The sequence below is a fragment of the Artemia franciscana genome, chromosome 7, assembly GCF_032884065.1.
Source record: "Artemia franciscana chromosome 7, ASM3288406v1, whole genome shotgun sequence".
Taxonomy (NCBI): domain Eukaryota; kingdom Metazoa; phylum Arthropoda; class Branchiopoda; order Anostraca; family Artemiidae; genus Artemia; species Artemia franciscana.
The window spans coordinates 36,480,304-36,507,721 of record NC_088869.1 but is presented as its reverse complement, the minus strand read 5'-3'; the positions used below and the strand labels follow the sequence as shown (position 1 = coordinate 36,507,721).

Genomic DNA, 27,418 nt, shown 5'->3' with positions numbered 1-27,418 from the left:
ATCATAAATCTACAAAGTCAGATGTATTATCCCACCAAAAAAACAAATATTCATTCACATCACCAAAGGAAATTTGAATCCCGGAGGTAGTTTTGGCAAAAGAAAGGTCTCTATGAGACATGGACACTAGCACACAATCCCCTTCCCTAAAGAACAGTGAGGCGGCATCTGATGGGCACCACGATAAGTACTCTTCCAGGTTCAGGTGCAACAAGTACAAATAAGCAAATACACGACAGAAAACATATTCTTGAACTCCATTCGGTTTACTTGAACTATTGCTTGGTAAAGCAGGGAGGGGACAGTGATCTAGCCGAGTATCCACCGATATTCCTGTTACTTTCATTTAGAAAATTTTTCGAAAGGTCAATGTTTCCAGGTATAATTTATTTTTAAGAATCTAAGGATTTTCTACAGGATTTCCGCTTTGATTTTAGAACAAATTATTTTACAAAGCATGCAGTTAATATTCTTTAAAAGTGCTATATTCAATACTTAGCATTTTAATTCCTACCCCCTTATGCCAGGATGTTCGTAAACCACTAGTCTTTAAGGCTAAATTTTCAGAAGATGTCATGAGCGAAAACATTCGGTAATTGATTCGTCAAGTTATTTATTTTTCTAACCGTACTCTTACTCTGAAGTGAAGATAACCGAACAAAAAAAGAAGAAAAACTAGAGAGCTTAAGACTAGAATCGTTTTCAAATAAAAAATTCATTTTACAGCGTGACTCAATTTTAATCGTAAACATAACAGCCTGATAGCTTTCAGTAACTTTGAATGTTAACTACTCTGTGTTCAGGAGCGGGTGATTCCACACATATGGATATGAATATTTTGTGTAGCTGATTACGCAAGAAGTTCAACAGATCAGGTTCAGAATAAATTGCACCAGGATCATTGCCAACTTAAGATCAAGAAAACGAATATATTACAGTGTAACGGATACGGAGCCAGATACAACTACTTAATCAACTAAGAGTCAATATGTCTTGCCCTGCCACCGTCATATAATGCCCCAATGGCCCCAAACTATATCTCTTGTTTGTATTTATGATTTTGTTAAGATTATAACTTATTTTTTACACACCGAAAGATTTATTTTACATACCAACGTACTGTCTGTCTTTTTTATGATTATTAAGACAAAGATTTTACCCTGAGGTAGGGGTCATTTGCTTTAATATTAGGTAATAAATTTAGGTAGGCAATTTTGGGTACACATAATTCTCTCTTTTATAAGCAGATTTGATTAGTTCAAGAAACAGTACCAAGACGTAAGTGAGAAAGGCTTTATGCTAAAAACGTTTTTAGACATCATTAGTGGTTAATTAAATGGATATTTGTATCCATATTCTTTTAAAAAAGACATAAAAAATGGTTAAAAAGAGATCAAAGAAAGCTTACTTAAAGAAAGCATCGTGAAGCTTTTCATAATCGATGTCAATTTTTCCAAGCTTTGGCCGCACTTTTTCTCTCATTTTGGTCTTCAATGTTTTCTGCTCCTCTTTTTCCTGATGAGCAGCACGCATTTCCATAATGCCCGTCTTTTCAATGAATTCGGGCAACTTGAAGGGAGGCTTTTCAATACCACGCTTGCCTTGAAGATACTAGAATACATGTAAATATTAGTAAAATTGAAAGGAGGCTTTTCAATGCCACGCTTGCCTTGAAGATACTAGAATACATGTAAATATTAGTAAAATTGAAAGGAGGCTTTTCAATACCACGCTTGCCTTGAAGATACTAGAATACATGTAAATATTAGTAAAATTGAAAGGAGGCTTTTCAATACCACGCTTGCCTTGAAGATACTAGAATACATGTAAATATTAGTAAAATTGAAAGGAGGCTTTTCAATACCACGCTTGCCTTGAAGATACTAGAATACATGTAAATATTAGTAAAATTGAAAGGAGGCTTCGCTTGCCTTGAAGATACTAGAATACATGTAAATATTAGTAAAATTGAAAGGAGGCTTTTCAATACCACGCTTGCCTTGAAGATACTAGAATACATGTAAATATTAGTAAAATTGAAAGGAGGCTTTTCAATGCCACGCTTGCCTTGAAGATACTAGAATACATGTAAATATTAGTAAATTGAAAGGAGGCTTTTCAATGCCACGCTTGCCTTGAAGATACTAGAATACATGTAAATATTAGTAAAATTGAAAGGAGGCTTTTCAATACCACGCTTGCCTTGAAGATACTAGAATACATGTAAATATTAGTAAAATTGAAAGGAGGCTTTTCAATACCACGCTTGCCTTGAAGATACTAGAATACATGTAAATATTAGTAAAATTGAAAGGAGGCTTTTCAATACCACGCTTGCAACATAAACACTGCAACTATTATAGCCCCTTTGGCTATGAAGCAGCACTACTGGTTTCATAACGCTTTTTTCTCGTTTTCAGCAGTTAATAGCTGTTCACAATAAGAGATGGACTTTGGAAGATTTATATGGGTATATGGATTATAAAACGAAGACGAAACATTTTATACATATATTATATTTTACAATTTATAAACAAAGAGTACTACAAAACTATCTCGACTACGAAAGTAAACTTCTTAGGGATCATTTGATCTGGATACGAGATTCTGGATATTTCAATCACATACACAGTGACTGTCATCAGCAGATAAACTTCATCGGTAGTTTATCTACTGATGACGGTCGCTGTATATGAGATCGAATTATCCAGAACTTTATCGTTCTTTTTCACTGTCAAATTAAAAGACTTATCCCTATTTGTACTGTTATTTGTACGTCATGGAAAGGCAGTGTGGTCTTTGAAAATACCTACAGTATAAACAAAAGCAAAACGTAACTGTCCTAAGTACAAAAGTAGACTTCTTAGGGATCATTTAACGTTAGTTTTATGTAAAGCATAAAGTTATCACCTCGAGTCCTGAAATCAAAAATACCACATCTTAATTATTTCTGGGAAATAATTGTAGAAAAGTCAATCTTTCAAGTTCTGCCTTTTTTTTAACGAAATTTTCAATTTTGATAAAATATTCCGATGAGAAACAATTAAGCAGATATCATTCTCAGGAGATCTTTTTTAGGAAATAATTAAGAAAAAGTCATCCAGGGATATTCTGATTTGTTGTAGTGTTTTTCTTAAAAAGGCACTTAAAGGCTTAAAACGAATAAAAAGAGATATTTGTAAAAATATCACTTCAGACTTTAATAAACTTTGGGAAAAAAACCCACTTTTTTTGTGAAAACACTGATGAATGACCTAGTATTTTGGCGTCATATCCGGAAGCCTTCATCAACGGGAAAAAAAGAGAACAAAAATAAACTAGACTTAAAAAATTGATAAATCCTACAAAATAGCTTTAAAAAGATTGTAAAAACATAAACGCTGTACAAAGAAAGAGAAAACCGAATGCAGCTCATATGAATACATTGCTCTTGTGAAATTTTTATTTAGACAAAACATAAGAAAATTTAGAAAACAGACTCAAGCAATACTCAAGCAAAGCAGCAATAAATTCCTCCCTAAAGTGTAAAAAAAGACCAGAAACACTCGCTTCAGAAATCGCGGACATTTATTTGACCTTCTGCACCATAGTATATGGTTCTGATATAACGATGAAAACATTAAAAATATATAGTTCTTCACACGTGAGTTCCTGGTGTTTTTCTTTTTTCTTTGAATTTTTCTTTTTCTCTAGTATATGTGAGTTTGTTTAATCTAGTTTAATTTATATTTTCTCTTTTTTTTCCAATTGATAAAGGCTTCCCGATGTGAAGCCGATATATCCGGATATTTATTAGGATTCATACTAAAGTTTTTAGTTTTTTCACAGTCTAATAGATTTTTTATCAACCAAGAGTCATATTTGGATCTTAACCAAACTTGTAGGAAAAAAGGAATAACCTATTTATACCTTTTTGGATTAAAATTGACAGATTTCACCTTAATAGGGGTACGAAAGGAGAGAAGGATCCCTCAACACTTATTATCAGAATATCTACCAGTGAAAGTTGGACATTGATAAAACACGATTGAAATAACAGCTAATGTCCTGGCCAGAACTTTTAGAGATGACAACTCGACCCAACCTTTTTAGACGACGGAAGGAGGTCCCTATATTCTTGTTATCATGATTCCTGAGAAAAGAGGTTGTTGAACCTCAACTAAACTTGGGGGAAAGTAAGAACAAGTGGTCTTTTGTAGATAAGTTGTACTATTTGGACGTCCATATCTGATCTAATCTCTTTGCTCCCAAATTCGTGTCATCAGAACACGTAAGAAAAAGAGTTATCAGATCCCAACTGACTTTGTTTTAAGTGACAGTATGGGTCTCAGTTAGCCATTTTGGATTTCATAGTCATATTTCATTTCCCCGGGGGGAGGGGGGATCCCTAAATTCCCAACATTAGGGCATCCGCCAGATTGTCGGATCTCAACTGAACTTTATAGGAAGCAAGAATCTAATGTCTTCTTTTTGCCTCTTATGGATTTGACCCCAATTAAACTTTATGAGGAATGGAAGTGGACGAGTGAATCTACTAGGTTTCCTCAGAATCCACCATACCATAGATGAAGCAACGGGAGTGCAGGGTGCAAACTGTGAAATTTATCTTTCGTGGCCATCTTTAAACACTAATTTGAACATAGTCTATTATATTCTGAATAACGTCAACTATACTTCTAAAAACACATTCTGGTTACCCTTCTGAAATTCTTAGCAGAAGATCAAAGTACCTGCAAAAATTACAAGCAAAAAGGTAAGACACGTGAAAAAGATGGGTATTCCACTCGAATTTCTTTTTCCAATTAAAAAAAAGATTCGCATAATCTTCAACTTTCAGGCCCCCTTTCGCTCACACAATCAGGCTCGATATCCTTGATCTTCTGAAAGAGACTGATTTGATATTTTAAATAGGGCCAATATTTCAAAATTCTTACTATGCATAGTTTTGATTAAAACTTACCAGTTTATAAACATTCAATAGTCGTTATAACCATTAATCTTGGCACACTGTACTGATCTTCTTTTCTTTTCTTTTTTTGTCGGGTATAAACATACTAAACAGGCTAGTATAAGTTAGACACCAGCATTTCTGGCCAACGACCCGCAAGCAGGTAAATCCAGCCTATAGTGAACATCATTCAAGAGTGTAAAAGTTTGAACACATTTGAATATAATTAAACGAAAATCCAAAGGAGAATATGGAAATATTCTGAAAAATTAATAGTTATGAAATTTGAATCATGTGCTCTCACTCACAATCGCAATACACTTTTGAATGCCACTTGGGTAAATGAGACCCGAATGTCTTTAAAAAAAAGGCTGAGACATACCTTTCTTTTGAAACACCAATGTCTTGGAACTGGAACTGTATTTCTGTATGCCTTCAAAAGAACTAGGAGCTTTGGATCCTTGGCTGTAACATCGTGCATTTCCACTACATCCGGACGCATGGCTGCTTGCTTTAGTTCTGCTACGGTCATCCTCGTCAACTTCTTAAGCTTTCGTTTTGACAGCTTGGGCTTTTCATCAGCCTACAAGGCAGAAACAAAAACTGATCTAATTAAAGGAATAGAAAGAAATATTAAATATCAAAATGCATTAATCACTTGGTGATACACTTCTCATCTTGGCAAGCAGATAATTATCAGCAGCAGGGTATATACTCCATAAAACGGAAACAAATATATCGAGAGACAGCATTGCTCCATAAAGCAAGATACGACAAACGAACTCAGATTTATCCCCAGCAAAGGTGATCGTAGTCCTCAATGAGGTTTGGTATCAGTGCCATGTGGCGTCAGATGCATTTACGCCATTCAGTATTTTTTTTTTTATCAAAAAAGGAAGTATGAAAATATTTAAACTCTTTAAGTTAAGTTGATTTGATAATTTACATATTTTGACACAAAATGAGCTGTTTAAAAAAGATAAGTTAGACAATTAATAATTCTAGATTCCATCGGATTGGAATATCATTACAATGAACAAAATATGGATTCCACGGCAGGCACAGGGAGACACTCACAAGCAGGGGAAGGCCCCACTTCCATTCAGGAGGACTCGTTTTCCATAACGGTGCAACAGAAAATTAATTAAAATCTTTGTATAGCATACAAATAAATACAAAAATATACAAATAGCATAGTTTTCTTTTGTTTCTGTCATTGAAACACTCAAAACTACGAATTTGGTGAAATTCGGAAATAAACAAAAGAGGGAGACCTTAATTGAAGTGCTTCATCCAAACTTTACTCAGTGGTGAATCATTTCTAAATTCATAAATATCGTATCGAAATGATGGGAAAAATATAATCCTGAAGATCTTCCATTAGATGAAAGAGGCGGTTTCTAACATTATACTTTACATTACAAGAATTTTTGTGTTAACAAAGAGTACTTTTGTTGGAAATTAGAGAATGAATTATAATTAGAGAATGAATTATAAATTAGAGAACTCAATACAATACGACATTGCAACAAAATTTTACTCCCCCAACCGAAAACTATGCTCAGATTCATTGGCATAACGAACATAAGAATTAACTCTTAAACACAAACAAGAGGTAAATAAATGAAAAGGGCAAAATCACAAAATTAGAAAAGGGAAGGCTGGGCACAAAAAAAAATGCTGAGCTAGTAGGTCAGATGTTAGCCCCGATATGGACAAATAAATTAATAGCAATAAAAAAATTAAGATATCACCAAAGCTCAATGAACAACGCTTAATATTTTCTTTTTCAAAATATGCTGATTATGTCCAAATGGCTCAGTTGGGATTTTGTCTGTCAATTTATGTTTCTTTGAGACAAGCGGTATTCAATATCTAACTGAGAACCTATATGTTTCGGAATTAAAAAATGAAGTTGATGTGCTCTAGAACGCCTAAGAAACAAAGAATGAGGCCAAATTAACAGAAACCCCTCATAGAAACAGTTATTTGAGCTCTGTACTTTAAAATTATTTACATATTTTATAAGTTTCATTTCTAAAATATTTAAGAACAAAATTGTGCTCATCTCCAATGCATTTCTAAGCCTTGTGGTCAATACAGGAATTTTCACATATTCTCACTGATTCATTTTAAAATGTCTTTAGCGATGTTGTATACCTTCAAAAAGTATTTACATATGTAACTGTGCAGAAATTTAAATAACATACAACCAAAGGGTAACAAATTATTCTTAATTTTTTAGATACAAAAAAATGTGCTTTACATGATGCATACACCCAGTATTTTGCGCAAGTTCTACATGTAAATGGTTTGTATGAATTGTATGAATGTCAAAATGACAGAAGTGGGTGAAGAACTCCCCCTCCCCCAGTAGCTGTACGATTCTACTCTACGGATCTTGTGCACGCGAAATTGGAGCTCGTGGCATGCAGTTTACAGATCGTCACATTCTGAACGCCCAAAAACCATAAACTCAGTTTTCATAACATTGTACAAAATTACTGGATGAACCATCGGTTAACGAAGACTGATCAGGATCTGAATTCAGCTGGAACTCCTGTGTCTTAGCGTGTAAATTATGAATATCCTAATTCATAACATAAAAACTTCAGAAAAATAAACAGACAACATATATACTAAGAATTTAGAATGTTTTCAATGTTCTAGCTAAACAGTAGTAAAAGTAATATAGAAAAAGCTTATTCTGGAGTTTCATCAAGATCAACCACAAGATTCCCAGTACTCCCAGCCCCTAACTGCAAAACAATTTTTTGTCTTCGTTGTAACATGTTCATTTTAGTTTTTAACCTTTTCTATTTTTTTCTTCCTTTTAGGGTTTGACTCGTACTTTCAGGAGAAACTAGGTTTATAAACATTGACTAAATGGAGTATTTATAAAGCATTATGCTCCTATTTTTAGTTTGATTTTACTTTTTATTTAATTTTTGTCTTTAAGTTTGACAAGGAAAAGAAGCTAAGATTGACTTACTAATTCCTCACTAATTTGTTGCTTTTCAATTACATTACTCAGAGCGGTCTAAGCGGTTTGATTTAAATGTTAATGACAAAAACAGTATTTCCATACTCAAAAGAAATGCCACGTGATTCCTATCTCTAATTTAACTTTTTGCGATTTAACCATTCGTCACTTTGACTAAAACAACAACTGTAATGCCATAATGTAAAACAACAGATGGATATAATGTCAGATACAACAGTAATTAGTTCACCAATAAACAATTGACTAGAGATGAGCTAACATTTTCACCTGTTCATCAAAAGTGCGACTAGTCACCGGAATAAAGTTGTTTGCTATTTTGGAAAACCCGTAGTGTACTTACTCTGCGCCCGTTAGGATTTAGGAAAATTTAGGAAAATTTTTTTTAGGAAAATTTAAATAAAGAAGAGAAGAATAATAGACTAAGTAAACAGGAGGATTTCTGGATCCATACTCTTGGTACAGCTTATCCTTTTGGGCTAAATGATCGTGTAGCAAAATATGGTGACATGTCTCATGTTGTTGTTAAATGTATTGATGGTTTTATGGACCATCCTTCTTTTACTTGTCCTACTAAACGTAAAAAACAATCGAGAGGACATAGGAAAAATAATAGAAAAAATGAATTAGATGTACATATGCTTTCTACAGATCTATGCCAGCTACTTGAATCTAGGGGTATGATTTCTGTAATAAAATGTCTAAATAATTTATCCAAGAGGAATTTAATCAAACTTTTCTGGATTGTTAAGAATAATACAGCTCTTGGTTATAATTTTAAAGTAATATGTGATACAATTTGCATTCTAATTAAAACGGAATTTATTTCAAAAAAGAAAAAGTTCGATAAGATTAGTAATAAGGATAACAGATTATATTTACCTATTAATTTTACTTGTAAGCAGATTGAAGATATTAATTTACCAGAAATTTTAAATCAGCGGCATGTGAAACAGGCCCTTCCTAGCAATTTGAATTATAATGATAATCCAGTTTCAACTTATAAATTTTCAAAAACTATTGGGCAAATTATTTTTAATTATAATTTAATACTAAAAAGACTAAATAGTGATATAAATTGGAAACCGGTTTGTAATTGTAAGCAACTTGGCCCATTTGTAAATCCTACTTACAAACATGTTATAACAGGGGACTTGTCAATAATAAAGCAAGATGATCTTCAAATTATAATAAATAAAGGGGCTAATTTCCGTCTTTCTCATCATCTGAAGCCATCGAGTCAAAATGATTTTGATTTATTTATTGATAATTGGTGTAAGATAGAGAATAAAAATAAAGAGATTTTTCAAAGTTGGAAGAACTAATTATTAGTAGAATAAGAAATAAAATATATTCTAACTTAAAAAATAGTAACACTAAATCATTATTTTATAATGCGAAGATTAAACAAGCAATTGCTAATCTAAAGAATGAATTTGTAATTGTGCCAGTGGATAAAGCTAATAATAATTTTGCCATAATTTGTCAGAAGCTGTATTGTGATATCTTAAAAAGGGAGTTATGCACAACTAATGTTTACGAAAAGGTAAATATAGAGGATGAGAATTTAATTGAAAAGACTGAAGAAATACTTTTTAAAAATTTTAATATTAAAATAAATGACAATGATAAAAAGTTCCCTTTCCTATATTGGACTGTAAAATTTCATAAGAATCCCCCTAAACCACGGTTTATTGCTGGAGCAGCTAAATGTCCAACCCGCATTGCTGCTACTGACCTCTATTTAATTTTAAAGGAAATTGTAAATAAACTTAAAACCTATTGTTCTGGTATTAAGAAAATTTCGAATTTTAATCCATATTGGAGTGTTAATAATTCACTGCAGGTGATAGATTCTTTAACAATGGTTTCAGCTAAAAGAATTGAGTCTTTCGATTTTGCGACAATGTATACTAATTTATCACTTAATGTAGTGTTTGATAATTTAAAAACTGTTATCAAGAAATCTTTCCTCTTATCTAGTAAAAGGTTCTTAAAAATAGACACTTATAATAAAAAAGCTATATGGACAAATTGCTTTAATACTACAGTTAACTTGAGATGTTACAGCTTGGATATGATTTTTGAGTTATTAGAATTTGTTTTATACAATACTTATATAAGATTTGGGGGTAATTTGTACAAGCAAATTGTGGGAATTCCCATGGGGGGGAATGCCAGCCCATTTATAGCTGACTTGTTTTTAAGTCAACTAAAATATAAATATATGATGGATAAGAATAATCCAATTAATTTAAAACATGCTTTGTCAAATAATAAAAGATATTTAGATGATATTTTGGTCTTAAATTGTAAGGATTTCATTGATATTTCTAAAAATATATATCCATCAGAGCTTATTCTTGAGCCTAGTCATGGCGCTGGTCATGAAGATCATTTCTTAGATTTAAATATTAATATTTGTGACAATAATAAATTAAGTTTTAAAATGTATAATAATAACGGATGATTTTGATTTTGAAGTGATTAGTTTCCAATTCCCTGAAAGTAATATACACTCAAATATCACATATTCAGCGTTTTTCTCACAGTTACTTCGTTATGCAAGGATTTGTAGTAATTATATTGATTTTAAAAATAGATGTAAAATCTTAAGCCAAAAATTGATATCAAGAGGTTTTTCGGCAAATAAATTAACTTGGCAATTTAAAAAATTTAGTTTTCATTATAACGAACTTTTAAATAGATATCAAAAGAATTATCTAGAAATACTTAAAGAAATTTTCAACTAATTTCGGAGGTTCGAGAAATGTTGTCGCAGCGCCACTTATTTTGAATTGTGTTTCTAATTGAGCGGATTTTTTTTTTTAAATTAGCCACAAGGTAAAGATGAATTCTATAATTGTTTAGTTCATTCAGGTTTTTTGCAATGTGTTAATATTTGTGATTTGGTAAAATTTATAATATTTAGTTTACCTATTGTTGCTAAAAAGAGGGATATATTAACAGGATAAGCTTGTTTTGGTTTTACTTGGTTGTTTTACATTTGCTGTTGTTTTTTTTTTTTTTTTTTTTTTTTTTTTTTCGTTCTTTCATAGGCATGTTTTTTGGGGGTGATACCTGACACGGGGATGCCATGGATATTCTGTGGTAGCCACAACACTGTGCTGGGTAGAGAACTTAAAGTGGCGAAACCCTATATAGGCCAGTGTATTCTCCTGATGAGCCCTTGTGTTGGGTGTTGCCTCTGAATTATTTGTCTATATTATTTTTTCTATTGTTTGGTAAATGACGACTTATACTTATTGACGACATGACTGCCTGTCCATGGATTATTCTTTATGGTTGATTGTGTATGGCTATGCTGTTTGACCTATGTGATTGTATAGATGAGTAGGGTTAAGGCCTCATTCAAGTGCTGGTCTATATTAATCACTAATTTAGGAAAACAGTCTTCCTTTTCTCCTTCTGTCTTTTTTTTTTTTTTTTTTTTTTTTTTTTGTGTGTTTGTGCTGTTGCATTGATGATTTCTCTTTTCATGATATTATTCCAGGTTGGATCCAGTGCTGGTGGAGAAATTTTTTTTTTAGTTTTCTCCCCGACAGACCTTTACCCTGGTCCGGGTTTTTAACCTGATATTGTTAATTATTGGTGAGATGGCACTTATGCAAATTTCATGTTTTTGTTTATGTATTTACTGACCTATTGACCTTGGCATTTTTTTTGGACTTTGATTGTTGGATTTTGATTTGGATCTTGGTTTGTTTTGGATTTATTTTCAATAACTTTTTATGCAACAAAACACAAATATTAGCCTCGGAACTCGGAACGATTTTTTGAAAGTTAGTAAGTGTAAAAGTCGTTGCTTTCTTTGCCAAGATCATTTTGTCCCACGGACTTCTGTTAAGAGTACATTGTATAATAAAAATTTGGCATGCAAGTTACGTGGTAATGTTAATTGTAGAACAACCAATGTAATTTACCTATTAGAATGTAATAAATGCTGCCTACAATATGTGGGGGAAACAACTAATAATATATATAAAAGATTTTCTGGACATAAAACAACAGTTAATAAAGAAAAAACTAATAACTATCTAGTTCAACATTGTAATAATGGTAAATGTTCCATATCAGATACAACTGTCACAATTTTAGAAAATTTAAATAAAGAAGAGAAGAATAATAGACTACGTAAACAGGAGGATTTCTGGATCCATACTCTTGGTACAGCTTATCCTTTTGGGCTAAATGATCGTGTAGCAAAATATGGTGACATGTCTCATGTTGTTGTTAAATGTATTGATGGTTTTATGGACCATCCTTCTTTTACTTGTCCTACTAAACGTAAAAAACGATCGAGAGGACATAGAAAAATAATAGAAAAAATGAATTAGATGTACATATGCTTTCCATAGATCTATGCCAGCTACTTGAATCTAGGGGTATGATTTCTGTAATAAAATGTCTAAATAATTTATCCAAGAGGAATTTAATCAAACTTTTCTGGATTGTTAAGAATAATACAGCTCTTGATTATAATTTTAAAGTAATATGTGATACAATTTGCATTCTAACTAAAACGAAATTTATTTCAAAAAAGAAAAAGTTCGATAAGATTAGTAATAAGGATAACAGATTATATTTACCTATTAATTTTACTTGTAAGCAGATTGAAGATATTAATTTACCAGAAATTTTAAATCAGCGGCATGTGAAACAGGCCCTTCCTAGTAATTTGAATTATAATGATAGTCCAGTTTTAACTTATGAATTTTCAAAAACTATTGGGCAAATTATTTTTAATTATAATTTAATACTAAAAAGACTAGATAGTGATATAAATTGGAAACCGGTTTGTAATTGTAAGCAACTTGGCCCATTTGTAAATCGTACTTACAAACATGTTATAACAGGGGACTTGTCAATAATAAAGCAAGATGATCTTCAAATTATAATGAATAAAGGGGCTAATTTCTGTCTTTCTCATCATCTGAAACCATCGAGTGTTCTTGATGGCTTGGAAAATGATTTTGATTTATTTATTGATAAGTGGTGTAAGAAAGAGAATAAAAATAAAGAGAGTTTTCAAAGTTGGAAGAATTTAATTATTAGTAGAGTAAGAAATAAAATATATTCTAACTTAAAAAATAGTAACACTAAATCATTATTTTATAATGCGAAGATTAAACAAGCAATTGCTAATCTAAAGAATGAATTTGTAACTGTGCCAGTGGATAAAGCTAATAATAATTTTGCCATAATTTGTCAGAAGCTGTATTATGATATCTTAAAAAGGGAGTTATGCACAACTAATGTTTACGAAAAGGTAAATATAGAGGATGAGAATTTAATTGAAAAGACTGAAGAAATACTTTTCAAAAATTTTAAATATTAAAATAAATGACAACGATAAAAAGTTCCCTTTCCTATATTGGACTGTAAAATTTCATAAGAATCCCCGTAAACCACTGTTTATTGCTGGAGCAGCTAAATGTCCAACCCGCATTGCTGCTACTGACCTCTCTTTAATTTTAAAGGAAATTGTAAATAAACTTAAAACCTATTGTTCTGGTATTAAGAAATTTTCGAATTTTAATCCATATTGGAGTGTTAATTATTCACTGCAGGTGATAGATCCTTTAACAATGGTTTCAGCTAAAAGAATTGAGTCTTTCGATTTTGCGACAATGTATACTAATTTATCACTTAATGTAGTGTTTGATAATTTAAAAACTGTTATCAAGAAATCTTTCATCTTATCTAATAAAAGGTTCTTAAAAATAGACACTTATAATAAAAAAGCTATATGGACAAATTGCTTTAATACTACAGTTAACTTGAGATGTTACAGCTTGGATATGATTTTTGAGTTATTAGAATTTGTTTTATACAATACTTATATAAGATTTGGGGGTGATTTGTACAAGTAAATTGTGGGAATTCCCATGGGGGGGAATGCCAGCCCATTTATAGCTGACTTGTTTTTAAGTCAACTAGAATATAAATATATGATGGATAAGAATAATCCAATTAATTTAAAACATGCTTTGTCAAATAATAAAAGATATTTAGATTATATTTTGGTCTTAAATTGTAAGGATTTCATTGATATTTCTAAAAATATATATCCATCAGAGCTTATTCTTGAGCCTAGTCATGGCGCTGGTCATGAAGATCATTTCTTAGATTTAAATATTAATATTTGTGATAATAATAAATTAAGTTTTAAAATGTATAATAAAACGGATGATTTTGATTTTGAAGTGATTAGTTTCCTATTCCCTGAAAGTAATATACACTCAAATATCACATATTCAGCGTTTTTCTCACAGTTACTTCGTTATGCAAGGATTTGTAGTAATTATATTGATTTTAAAAATAGATGTAAAATCTTAAGCCAAAAATTGATATCAAGAGGTTTTTCGGCAAATAAATTAACTTGGCAATTTAAAAAATTTAGTTTTCATTATAACGAACTTTTAAATAAATATCAAAAGAATTATCTAGAAATACTTAAAGAAATTTTCAACTAATTTCGGAGGTTCGAGAAATGTTGTCGCAGCGCCATTTATTTTGAATTGTTGTTCTAATTGAGAGGATTTTTTTTTAAAAATTAGCCACATGGTAAAGATGAATTCTATAATTGTTTAGTTCATTCAGGTTTTTTGCAATGTGTTAATATTTGTGATTTGGTAAAATTTATAATATTTAGTTTACCTATTGTTGCTAAAAAGAGGGATATATTAACAGGATAAGCTTGTTTTGGTTTTACTTGGTTGTTTTACATTTGCTGTTGTTTTTTTGTTTTTTTTCTTTCTTTCATAGGCATGTATTTTGGGGGTGATACCTGACACGGGGATGCCATGGATATTCTGCGGTAGCCACAACACTGTGCTGGGTAGAGAATTTAAAGTGGCGAAACCCTATATAGGCCAGTGTATTCTCCTGATGAGCCCTTGTGTTGGGTGTTGCCTCTGAATTATTTGTCTATATTATTTTTTCTATTGTTTGGTAAATGACGACTTATACTTATTGACGACATGACTGCCTGTCCATGGATTATTCTTTATGGTTGATTGTGTATGGTTATGCTGTTTGACCTATGTGATTGTATGGATGAGTAGGGTTAAGACCTCATTCAAGTGCTGGTCTATATTAATCACTAATTTAGGAAAAGAGTCTTCCTTTTCTCCTTCAGTCTTTTTTTTTTTTTTTTTTTTTTTTTTTTTTTTTTTTTTTTTTTTTTTTTTTTTTTTTTTTTTTTTTTTTTTTTGTGTTTGTGTTTGTGCTGTTGCATTGATGATTTCTCTTTTCATGATACCTTATTTAAAATGATTTGAAATTACTAAGCAAAAATTGCTTAATTGCAGACAAAATACGACTCTGATTTATTGGTGACTCTCTGAAGTCTGGATTTGCTGACAAACTTGTATTATACTAAGAAAGCCACAATAGGTATTTATGGTAGTATTTGAAAACTAGTTCAATGCTCAACAGTTACTGGAGCCCTATTCGTAAAAAGTTTACAGCTTACGTCTTTATCACGTTCTTCTTCCTCGTCCTCATCTTCATCTTCTTCAACTCCAATCTTTGGAACCTTAGTAAGTGTACGGGGGTCGATTTCTTTTTCACCATTCTGAGTTATTTCTTCAGTTTTGACAACCTCTTGCACTGGTTTTTCCTCCATCTTGAAACTTTCAAAAACCCTTAAAAACTGTCTATATGCAGGATCCGCGAGCTCTGTATCTAGGTTTTCTGTCACATATCTAAAAAAGAAAAACAATAAAGAGTCTAAATCAGACCCTGAAGTAGAGAAATGCTTCACAACGGAAATAAAGACGGTTGGCTTAGCGATTTTGGGAGCACATTGTACTCTAAAAACGTACGTTTTGACAACAAATATACTCTAGAAATGCTTCCATATGGTTTTATAACTAAAATTTAGACTCAAGGTGCTTCCAAATAGAAAAAAAGATAAAAATAAATTCATGAAAATGAAACAAATATGTAGTTACATGAGCCAATTATTTAGAGTATGTAACAGCTATTCATTCAGTTGTCTAAAAAGATGGTAGCACCTTACGTCGAAAAGTAAGTTCCCAGATTCAAATACTTACATAATACGACATAAATGAGACCAGACAATTGGCTTGCCTGGAATCCAAAAATGATCAGAGAAAGGCAAAGGCTGCAGGAAAAGGCTGCAAAGATACAAAAATACAAAGTAAGGAACGTCTCTTTGCATCTTTCTTTAGAATAATCATAGGCAGCACTAACTAAAGAGGGATGTGGGCACAATGTATTTTTTTTTACCAGGGCACTTCGCATCGAAGGAGCTGTCATAGAAACTACGAAAAGGGCTCATTTGATTGAAAATTGGAAGGGCTTGTGCCCTTTTTAATAGTTGAGAGTGATTGGAAGACAATTAACACCCTTTCACGTCCACCATTTCCCTAAACAAATCTAATCAAAATTTTGAAATAGCCATTTTGTTCAACGTAAATGAAAGTTCCCGAAATATGTCTTTGAGGATGACACCCCCACCCCCCAGAACACTCAGGGCAAGGGTTGTAAGGTATGCCCAAGGGGCATATAAGGTTTATATAGAAAGGGTGATTATATAAACTTCGGAAGGGCCTCATTGGATTGCAAATCAAAAGTTTTAGTACGGCTTTTTGAGTCATGAGAGGGTGGATCCCCCCCCCCGCACCTCGTGTTTTCCCAAAACACATCCGATAGAAATTTTGAGAAGGCTATTTGTTGTCGTAGAACCTTCAAAAAGGCTCATTCGACTGGAAACTTAAAGGGCTACTGACCCTTTCAATAGCCGAAAGTGATTGAAGGGCAACTAACCACCCTCCCACGCCCACCCTTTCCCAGACACATCCAATCAAAATTTTGAGCTCCAAAATTATGTCTTTGAGGATGAACCCTCCCCTCACCCCCAGAACCTTCAGGACAAGGGTTATGAGTTATGCCCTGGGGGCATACAAGATATATATAGAAAGGGTAATCGTATAAACTTTGGAGAAGGCTAATTAAATTGGTAATCAAAAGTCATACTGCCTTTTTAAAGATTCAGAGAGATCAGAGGGTGAATACCCCCCCCCCCCGACACCACGTACTTTCCTGAAATGCATCTGATAAAAATTCTGAGATGGACATTTGTCGTTATAAAAACTTCGAAAAGACTCATTCGTTTGGAAATTGAAAGCCCTTTCAATTATTCAATTATAAACCCTTTCAATCCATTAAAGATAGCCCTAGCTATCTTCAACGGCCTGAAGTTATTGGAGGGCAACTAACCCTCCTCCCAGGCCCACCATTTTCCCAAACACGTCCAATCATAATTTTGAGATAGCCATTTTATTCAACATAAATGAAAGAACCGAAAATTATGTCTTTGAGAATGATCCCCCAAGCCCTCAGGGCAAGGGTTCCCAAAATGCATCTGATAGAAATTTGAGATGGGTATTTGTTGTCATAAAAAATTTAAAAAAGGCTTATTTGATTGAAAATTGAAAGGGCTAGTGCCCTTTTCAATAGTCCAAAGTGATTGCAGGGTGACTAACCCCCCTCCCACGCCTATCATTTCCCAAACACATCCAATTAAAATTTTGAGATAGCCATTTTGTTCAACATAATTGAAAGCTCTGGATATTATGTCTTTGAGGATGAAAACACCCCCAGACCCTTCAGGGATAGGGTTGTAAGTTCCGCCCTGGGGGCATATAAGGTATATGTAGAAAGGGTGATCATATAAACTTCGGAGGGGGCTTTTTGGATTGGTAATTTGACGTTCTAGCACCCTTACTAAGATTCACAGTGATCGGCGGGTGGACCCCCCCCCCCCCTACACCTTGAAATTTCCAGAAATGCATCTGATAGACATTTCAAGATAGCCATTTGTTGTCCGAAAAATTTCGAGAAGAGCTCATTCGATTTGAAATTGAAAGGGCAAGTGCCCGTTTTAATAGTCGACAGTGATTGGACGGCAACTAATCCCTCCTACCACTCCCACTATTTCCCCAAACACATCCAATCACAATCAGCTATTTTGTTCAACGTAATTGAGAGGTCCGTAAATTATGTCTTTAAGGGTGAGAAACTCCCCACATCCCTCAGAGCAAGGGTTATAAGTTATGCCCTGTGGCAGATTAGGTATATAAAGAAAAGGTGATCGTGTAAAATTCGTAGGGGACTCATTGGATTCATTGGATCATCGGAGGGTGGATACCCCCCACACAAACACACACCTCGTACTTCACTGAAATGCATCAGATACAAATTCACAAATGACCATTTGTCGTCGTGAAAACTTCGGGAAGAGCTCATTCGATTGGAAATTGAAAGGGTTAGAGCCCTTTTCAATAGTCGAAAATGAATGGAGGGCAACTAACCTTCCTCCCCCACCCAACAATTCCCCAAGCACATCCAATTAAAATTCTGAGATAGCCATTTTGTTCAATGTAATTGAAAGGTCCATAAATTGTTTTTGAGGATGAACCCCCCCCCCCCTATAGTCCTCAGGTTGAGGGTTTAAGTTATGCCATGGGGGCATTTAAGGTTTATATAGAAAGGGTGATCGTATAAACTTCGGAGGGGGCTCATTGGACTGCTAATCAGAAGTCTTAGTGCCATTCCTGAGATTCAGATTGATCAAAGGGTGAATACCCCCCCCCCCCAGAAACACACATCTCCTATTTTCCCGAAACGCATCTGATAAAAATTTTGAGATGGCCATTTGTTTTCATAGAAACTTCGAAAAAGGCTCATTCCATTAGAAATTGAAGGACTAGCGCCCTTTTTAATTGTCAAAGTAATTGGAGGGCAACTAACCCCCTCCCATGCCCACAATTTCCCCAAAAACATAAAATCAAAATTTTGATATAGCCATTTCGTTCAACGTAATGGAAAGGTCCGGAGATAATGTCTTTAAGGATAATCCCCCCCCCCCAGACAACTATGAAACGTAAGCTAAAAGAAGAAGCATTACTGTTCTAGAAGACCAGCCAACGGATGGGTCTTTAAAAATTAATTAGGTCCGAAATTATCCAAAAGAAAATATTTGCATGCTAATGCTTCAGCTTCTACTCTTACTATTATTACTGTTACTATTATTACTACCTCTATTACTGCTACTGCCACTAAAGCTTAGGCAACTACAACTAATTCTACAGCCACTACTACTACTACTACTACTACTAATCTATTAAAACTAAGGATATTAAGGCGATAAATTTGGTATATATACAAACTGTATGGAACTAAATCGAAACACACACTACACCCCCACAGGTTGTCAAGCGGACACATCAGAAATGCTTCAGGAATAGTTAATGGTATGTATTGAGCTGAAACTTTCAGCGTGTGTTGAAGGGGATGTTGAAGAAACCAAGGGTGCTATGCCAATACTGCTACTAATGCTGCTACAACTATTGCTACTGCGTAAGCTAAGGATATTAAGATGAAGCTTTAAAAGAATATTTAGGCAGATGTTGAACTAAGTAAAAAAAAAAAAAAAAAAAAAGAAAAAGAAAAAACTATGAGCATAATTAAGTCAAATAATCTTCCAAGCGTAAAACTACCACAAATCACTATCAATAAATAAATGACACTCAAAACGATCTGAAATTACAAAAAATAGCCAAATCAAACTCAAAATGAGCAAAAATTAATATGAGTAGGGTTGATAATCCCCGCGCCTTTTCAAGACCAGAACACAATTTGCGCTTTACTGAAAACAAAATACGTCTGAAATGTTTTCACTTTTCTTACTTTGATAAATAAAAATTATCAAAATTTTTAAGGAATAAATATCAGTATATGTCAGTTAAACTGACAATCCATGGTCATTTGTTTTGTTGTTGTTATTGGTTTTTTTTTTATTAAAGCGCAAATTGTGCTCTAGTCTTAAGAAGGCATGGGGGTTACCTGCCCTACTCATGTTATTTTTTGCTCGTTTTGAGTTTGACTTGGCTATTTATTGTAATTTCTGTTCGTTTTGAATTTCATTTATTCATTGATAGTGATTTATGGTAGTTTTACGCTTGGAAGATTATTTGACTTTATGTTGGCTCATTCTTTGCTTAATGGAGCTCTTTATTTTTCTTTGAAAAACTTGTTTTATGGAAAAAAATTTTTTACTTTTTTTCCATCCTTCTTTAGAAAAACTAAATAAAAAAAAGCAATTTTTTTACTGAAAGTAAGGAGCGACATTAAAACCTGAAACGAACAGAAATTATTCCGTACATGAAATGAGCTGTGTCCTCCTCGACACCTTGCTCTTTACGCTAAAGTTTGGCTCTTTGTCACAACTCCACTTTTAAAACAATAAGTTCATCATGATGCTATTTGGTAGAAATTTCATCTCTTGTTTTAACTCGAGTTTGCCATCTTGGTAATATAGCCTTTGCCGTGAAGGGCTCAGATTCTTGAGACTACTAGATTTTAAGGCACAGGCATTCGAACAAAAAAGAAGAGATCATTAACAAATCAGAGAAGTAGTTCAGAAATTGGAGACAAAAATGTAGAGATGATACAAAAGAAATTCACAGTGGAAAGTTTCTTAACGAACCAAATTATTGAATCAGACCAAGGGCATATCCAGGATTTTTGTTCAGGAGGGGGGGGGGTACAAAAAAGAAACCTTTAGAACGCATCAAAAAATTTTATATTCTTGCTGCGTTTTACGAGCCAGACAAAACTTTTAAGGGGGTCCAAACCCGGGACTCCCCCGGGATACGGCCTTGAATCAGAATACAGGCACAACGCCTGCGCTTCTTAGTAATACGAACATATTCTTCTTGAGGGATGCGACCTGAGGGTTTAACACACTGGCTTCTCAGCTCCAACTGGTACAAATTATGTGGACTATGTGTGCACTTTCAGAAAGAAGTGTTCTATTCATTAGAATAGGGACACTTCTGACAATCAGTAAAGTACATGGGACACTTCTTATCCCTCCTTCCTCTAATTTTGTCCGCTTGGAATGACGATAAATTAAGAAAACAACATTTTTCCTTTCTTAGTTCTAGAGTCTACCTGGTATAAGGAGAATAAATAAAGAAAGGATACTTACTCTATTTCTATTCCTTCATCTTCATCTTTCTCTGTGTCTTTTACAACTGTTACCCGTTCTTCGTTCCTAACTCGTCTGCCCTTCTTTTTCTTCCTTTTCCGTCTTTGCAACTTTTCCTTCTTTTCTCTTGTTTCAGTTATCTGGTCATCTAATGGAACTAAAGACCTGGGTTGAAGTTTTCCCCGTGGTGTAACTTTTGGTACATCTTCTAGATCTAAAATAATAGGGATTTCCAAGATTTTGTTTTTAAAGAACAGATAGATTACAAAGGTACCAGAACAGGACAGTCGCAAGGATAACTAGATTTACGTTGGTGGCAACATGGAGTATTATAATGAGCTTCAGTTGGCTACGCTGTAAATGCATTGCAGGAGGTACGCTGTGGTTTTGGTTATTTACCAAGGATTAAATTCTATGGTTGTCAACCGTTCAATGACTTAAACTGGTATTTCCTAAGAAATTCTTTCTGTAGTAGAAAATGATGATTCGTTCTTAAAGACAGCCTCAAACTTAACTGTTACAGCTTAAAACCAACTCTATTACGCTACAGAATCAATATTGTTACTTTGTGCACCATCTATGTAAGTTGATACTTTGTCGCCTTGCCAAAACACAATAATCTAACCTTTGCTGTTTGGAAAGATGCAGATTGTGCAAGCTAAGGCTTCGCTACTTTGCCTCAAATTATAATACATTTCCTTGTTTCCGAATTATTTGAGCGAAAAAAAATGAATTACTGTCTATTACTGAATGATTCCCACATGTGCCCTTAAACAAGTAAATGGGAAACGTCAGTGCGATGCTTGATTATCTACAGTCAATGGATTGCCCAAATTACTTGCATCTACAAGTTTAAAGTGATATGAGGAATTTTGCACAAAAGTTGGAGAAAGTTTTAAAAATTAATTTTTTAAATTAAAAATGACTTTTAAAAAATAGTCATTTTCATGCCCCATTTGCCGAATAAACTTATCCCATAAATCAAAACTGGTTGGTAAAAAAAAATGCCAACCTTTCTGCTAGGAATTTGGGGATAGGGGAGGGGGTGATGCTGGTGGGGCCACAGACCCTCTTTGTGCCTCCAATGATGCACAATAAGAATTAATAAAGAATGAATGATTTTACCTCCTATTAAGCCAGCAGCAGATGAAGTATCAAAACACATCCAATATTCAAACAAATATAAAGACAAAGCTAAATTCCCCAGACAACTATGAAATGTAACCTAAAAGAAGAAGCATTACTGTTCTAGATGACCAGCCAATGGGTGGGTCTTTACAGAAGCGTAACACCGGGCAAATTGACTAAGGATAGCTTTTTCAGGGTTTATAGCCGAGTAGCTACACGTTATGTGCCTTGTATGCCATATGCATTATGTTGCTTGTATGCACAGATAGATGGAGGAGAAAATTTAGAATATTTGTAATATGCTGAACACATTTTCGTTTATCAAACGCAGAAGCATTCTCAAAAAAGGATCAAGATACATAAAATGTGAAAGAGCTGTCAGGTTTTATAATAGAGCTAAAAGCCAATGATTAAACTTCCGTTTATTCCCACCATCCCCAATGTACGCGAAAGCAATCTGTTTTGCAAATGAACAATCAGTAATTGCCACATCCCTAGGACTGATCTGTCAATTGGCAGGCCGAGGTAAAGATGTGGTTGGAAGGCACGTAGTTTCACCCAAACGAACAGAGATGTTACAAATCATGTTTACCACTGAATAAAAGAACCTTATATTTTGATTTATTAAATCGAGAACCAATGCACGAATACTCCTTTTGCAGCACACAAAAATTTTCTTCTAAGCCATGAACGAGGCAGCAGTTCAGCCAAGGGGTGCTAGAATTTGTCAGGCGATACTAGAGACCAAGGACCTATACTGTGCCTTAAAATATATAATTAAATTTATTGCATAATTTTGATTTCAACAAGGTAGAAAATTGCTAAATATCTGCTCAAAAGATGGAGTACGAGAGGGATTGCGGGCCTGTCTTGGTTCTCCAAGAACACAGATTAAAATCATAGGATATTTTCGATTCAAATAAGGTTCCAATAAGGTTATGTTTGTGCTAAGAAGCTGGTGAGGACATTGGAGGGAGTTCACTGGAAAGGGCTTATTGAACTAAAAGTGCTTCATTTGAGTTTAATCTTTCCAACTGGAAATTCTTGTGCGCTCCGGTTTTAAACAAGATACAGAATGCCCACCTCATAGGTCAGACATGGGATGTGCGCAACAAATAAAACAACAAACCCAATCGGCATCACAAACACAAATGGTTTGTAGACAGCAGCACATTCGTACCAGTGCGAAAATGCTCTTTTTTGGATCTCTGAATCTTTTTTTATTCTCGCTCAAATATTTTGGCGATATGGGCGGGAGCCGTTCCATATCGTAATTACTTTACTATTTCAGTCGAACTCCTAATTTAAATTGTCGCCTGCTTCCTTACCAGCTTCACCAGGTCTTTCGACTAGAAAGCATAGTCATGGCCCAAACAAACACAAAATTGGCTAAAAACCACCTGGACTGTAAAGACCAAAGGTGTAAAATTTTCTGATAAGTGTCCCCTTGACAGTAGGAACGTATATTTCGATTCCAATTGGACACAAAAACTTTATTAACGAAAGTAGGTGGGACGCAGAAATTATGGATGTTTCTGAGAATCTATTCGCTCTGACCCCTTGGTCAAAAATTTCTTGACCTATAGGTTTCAACCAGACCTGATCACTGTCGTAAAAAAAAGTCGGTGTAAGCACCTGGGAACGGCTTGGCCACATTTGGGTTTTTCAAATACCCACAGATGGATAATCCGTCTGCCGTTCTAGTTCAAACAAGGTATAGCATGCCTACTATTTTGCAAATAGTAGGCGTTAATATGTTGGTGAGGCTGAGCGTAAATCTTTGTGCCTTGATTAAGACATACTGAATATTTCGTTGCTATTCCAATTCAAACAAGATGTAACAGGTCCATTATTCTGCTAAAAAGTGGACGGGGAGGCAGGAAGGGAATATTAAAAGGGCCATTTGACTAATTTTTTTGCCTTCAATCCTACTGACTGAAAATCTTAGATCAAAAAAGGTGCAACACACCTGCAAAATTATAAATTTTTCCGAGACGAACTCCAACTTTAAAGTAATAAGCCCCTCAGAATTTTAAAAAAGGTTCATCTTATTAATTAGTTTTTAAAAAAAGAAAAAAGAAAGAAAAACTACAGCAATATACTTTCATCAGTTCCTTGAGATTTATTGGTCCACACTACTGTGGTAGTTAGTTCGAAAGTGATTTTAGGGCAATCAATGGTGCTGATTCCAAAAATCAGGTCACACCAGTCCACACCAATGTAGAAGACACAATTCTAACCCATAGACGAACAAATAGCCTACAGCAGCATGGTATCCATTTTTATTTTTTAGTGAGGCTAAAAAACCGAAAGAGGACACTTTCTGAATCTTTATTTTCTGTTCTATTCGTTAATAGCCATCAAACATCCATTTGCTAACACTGTGTGATATATCTGAGAATAAAAATACAAAATTCAACACAAAATCTTGAGATTTTCCTGGAAAATACCGTTTTTCTAGATAACATGCAAATTTCATATGGCCAAACTGAATCAGACTGGATTTTTTTTTTTTTTTTAACACAAAATCTTAGCCTCTACCAGGAAAAAAAATAAACAATGCGTGGCGTTGCTTCATAGATGCGCCGTTTCTTCAGTAGCTTTATGTCTTTGAGTGGGCCTAGCCTCTATTCTATTGCACGTCTAAAGGAGTTAGTTTTCTTATGTTTCATTTGGTTCTATAACTTATAAAGCGAAATTTGTGCCATTACGTCATTTAGACAAGATACAGCTATGCACAAAAAAAATTACCCACCACAAATCTGACATAGGCTTTTCCAATGTATCCTTACGATTCCCATTTTGACTACAAGCCCACTTAATACCGAGAAGATACTCACATTTCCCCACCCCTACAGACCCGTACTTTCTTGTATTTATATTTAAATAACAAAAGACAGAAATTTCCAAATTTAAGAGTATTTCGCAAGACAACTCAAACAGTTTTTGCATCCATTGCTCCGTTTAAAAACTTGGCCAGAGGTAGAAAAAACAGGGGGTTGGTAACTTCAGGAAAAATTAAAAATATTGTGATAAGCTCACCTTGTCACGTACGCTGAATTTAGCCAATAGCCCTCGAGCATCATATTAGTCCATGACCTCTGAAGCTGTCTACCGAAAAATAGTTAACACAACTTTCGGATGCTCCACTTTCCTAAATCTTTTTATCAAGGGTAGGCTTTGCAACTGTACTGTATTGTTTACAACGATTCATGCTTACTTGAGTTCACACGGCTTTGTGTTCATAAAGTCTGATATTAACCAAAGTTCTAGGCTTCTTTCCTAAACTTCATTTTTCGTGGCGAAGCATTGCGTTCGTATCAATTCCTGTCAAAAAAGTGCACTGACTCGACCAGCTGTCATAATCATGTTGATTTTTGGAATTATTTTCTGTGTGAAGTAGGAATAGAAGGTTTACTGACGACCAATCAAGAAAAATCCCGAGGACCTGCAATGTGACGGCAAGACAGTTGTCTCACAATGCGGCAAAATCTCTTGATCCTGCCTGAGACCAATATTCAGGGACACGAAACACATAGAAAGAACCTTACCAATGAGTACCGCAGTAAGGCAGAACCCACAGTCTTAGCGACTTTTTAGAAGAAGTACCAAATCCACCCAACACAAGAGCATGTATGGGTAAGAACTTGACTTCACATTGCACTTGATCAGTGACCTCTGTGGCGGACGCCCCGAGCTGAGCCTTACGGTTACAAAAAAAAAAGGTTAAAAACCGAAAGAAGTCAGCAACTAGTATCCTCAGGTACTGCGTCGTATCAAAGGTAACAAAAATTTTCCTATTCAAATGCCAGTGCCACGTGGCCAGTTATCGCGGCACATCACAAGAATGTGATGTGCCACGATAATTGCAAGGGAAAGTTTCCTTATCTGTAAGACAAGAAATAAGTCTAGAAGCAGCAGAGAGTATACCATCATCAGCTAACTTCTCGCCAATTATGAGATTATCTACGGCCTTGGCAGATCTCATCCAGAAAAATTTGCTAGTATTATCCTTCTGATTGGCAGATCCCAGAAAACACACGAAATACGTGCAGGTAGTGGGCTCTCTTACGGATGGCTGAGGACATAAGGAAACCATTATTACCCTAGGATTTCTTCCAAACACCAAAAAAAACATGTGCTCTCTGGTAAGGATGTGTATCAATCCCTTTACCTACAATTTTAAGTGTGAAGGAATAAGTACTTTTTTTTAGATGGGGGGGGGGGGTCAAAATTTGGCTAGAAGAGACTAGAGACTAGAGTAATAGAGAAAGCTATGCATATAAATTTGAAGCACTAGCTGAGACTGTCGAGTTATTTTTAAGGGCAACGCGATGTGACCCATGTAAACGTACTCATGAGCAAGGAGAAGCGCTTGATTTTCACCTCTTTATAACACTAAAAGTGGCTCAGGTTGTGACTTTGCGAAAATAAGTATCTTTAATATTGCTTGCAAACGTCGAATTGCAATGAGAAACGTCGAATTGCAAACGATGAATGTGGCAATGAGGTTCTCTGTGTATGTCTATATTGCAATTGTCCATATCTGAATAAAGGCTTATCGCGAGCTGCAACTGCATGTCTATCATAGTTTACCTATCATCTGTTTCAAAGTTTATATTTTTTTTTTTAGTCCTCAGCTCCAGAAGTCATGACTATCCTACTCTTCTGTGAATATGCTAGGCATTTTTAAGCCTGTTGGTGGATGAAAAGATAATGTCTAGCTAAACGAACAGTCTAAGTAAGCGCAAAATGCAATCTAATCAGACAATAAAAAGTATCTTATTAGGTCTTTTTTTCAAAAATAAAATCGTTTTTATTGTTTCCCTTTACGCCATATCATCTTCAGCCGCCAGGTGGCGTGTCATGACGAAGAAAAATGTCCTAGATGACACATTAAATGCTTCATTTCATGTTTGAATCCCATAACCGTCATTTTGTGGTATTTCTCTGAAATAAATCCAACATGCATCAACACGATGTTCCTAACCATTCCACAGATATAGTTAGAAAACGTAAAACTCCCTCCAAAACAAAAATTTCGTCATCAAGGATACACCAAAATGCTCAAATAATTAGGACAATCTCAAAATAAAGTAAACAGTAATGCTGTTCTGAAGAAAAATTGAGAAAAAAAAATCACAAGAAATACTTGAAAAATGTAATTAATTTGAAAAATAAGACACTTAAAAGTGTAAAAAAAAAAAAAAAAAAAAAAAACCTACTCATCTTTGGACGTCAAACTACGCATAATTTGTTATAACTCGCTTGCAATTTAAGAGCCTCAGAAAAATGT

The 27,418-nt window shown here is 34.2% G+C and overlaps 1 protein-coding gene across 1 annotated transcript in view; it reads right to left on the bottom strand.

Moving 5' to 3' along the window:
* Positions 1-27,418, bottom strand: part of LOC136029218 (splicing factor 3B subunit 2-like) — a 62,382-nt gene that overhangs the window by 14,811 nt on the left and 20,153 nt on the right. The window contains exons 4-7 of the mRNA XM_065707424.1: positions 20,995-21,208; positions 15,448-15,679; positions 5,331-5,531; positions 1,409-1,611 (exon numbers count right to left, since the gene is read on the bottom strand). Coding sequence (XP_065563496.1) covers positions 1,409-1,611; positions 5,331-5,531; positions 15,448-15,679; positions 20,995-21,208 — 850 coding nt within the window. The remainder of the gene's footprint in view (positions 1-1,408; positions 1,612-5,330; positions 5,532-15,447; positions 15,680-20,994; positions 21,209-27,418) is intronic.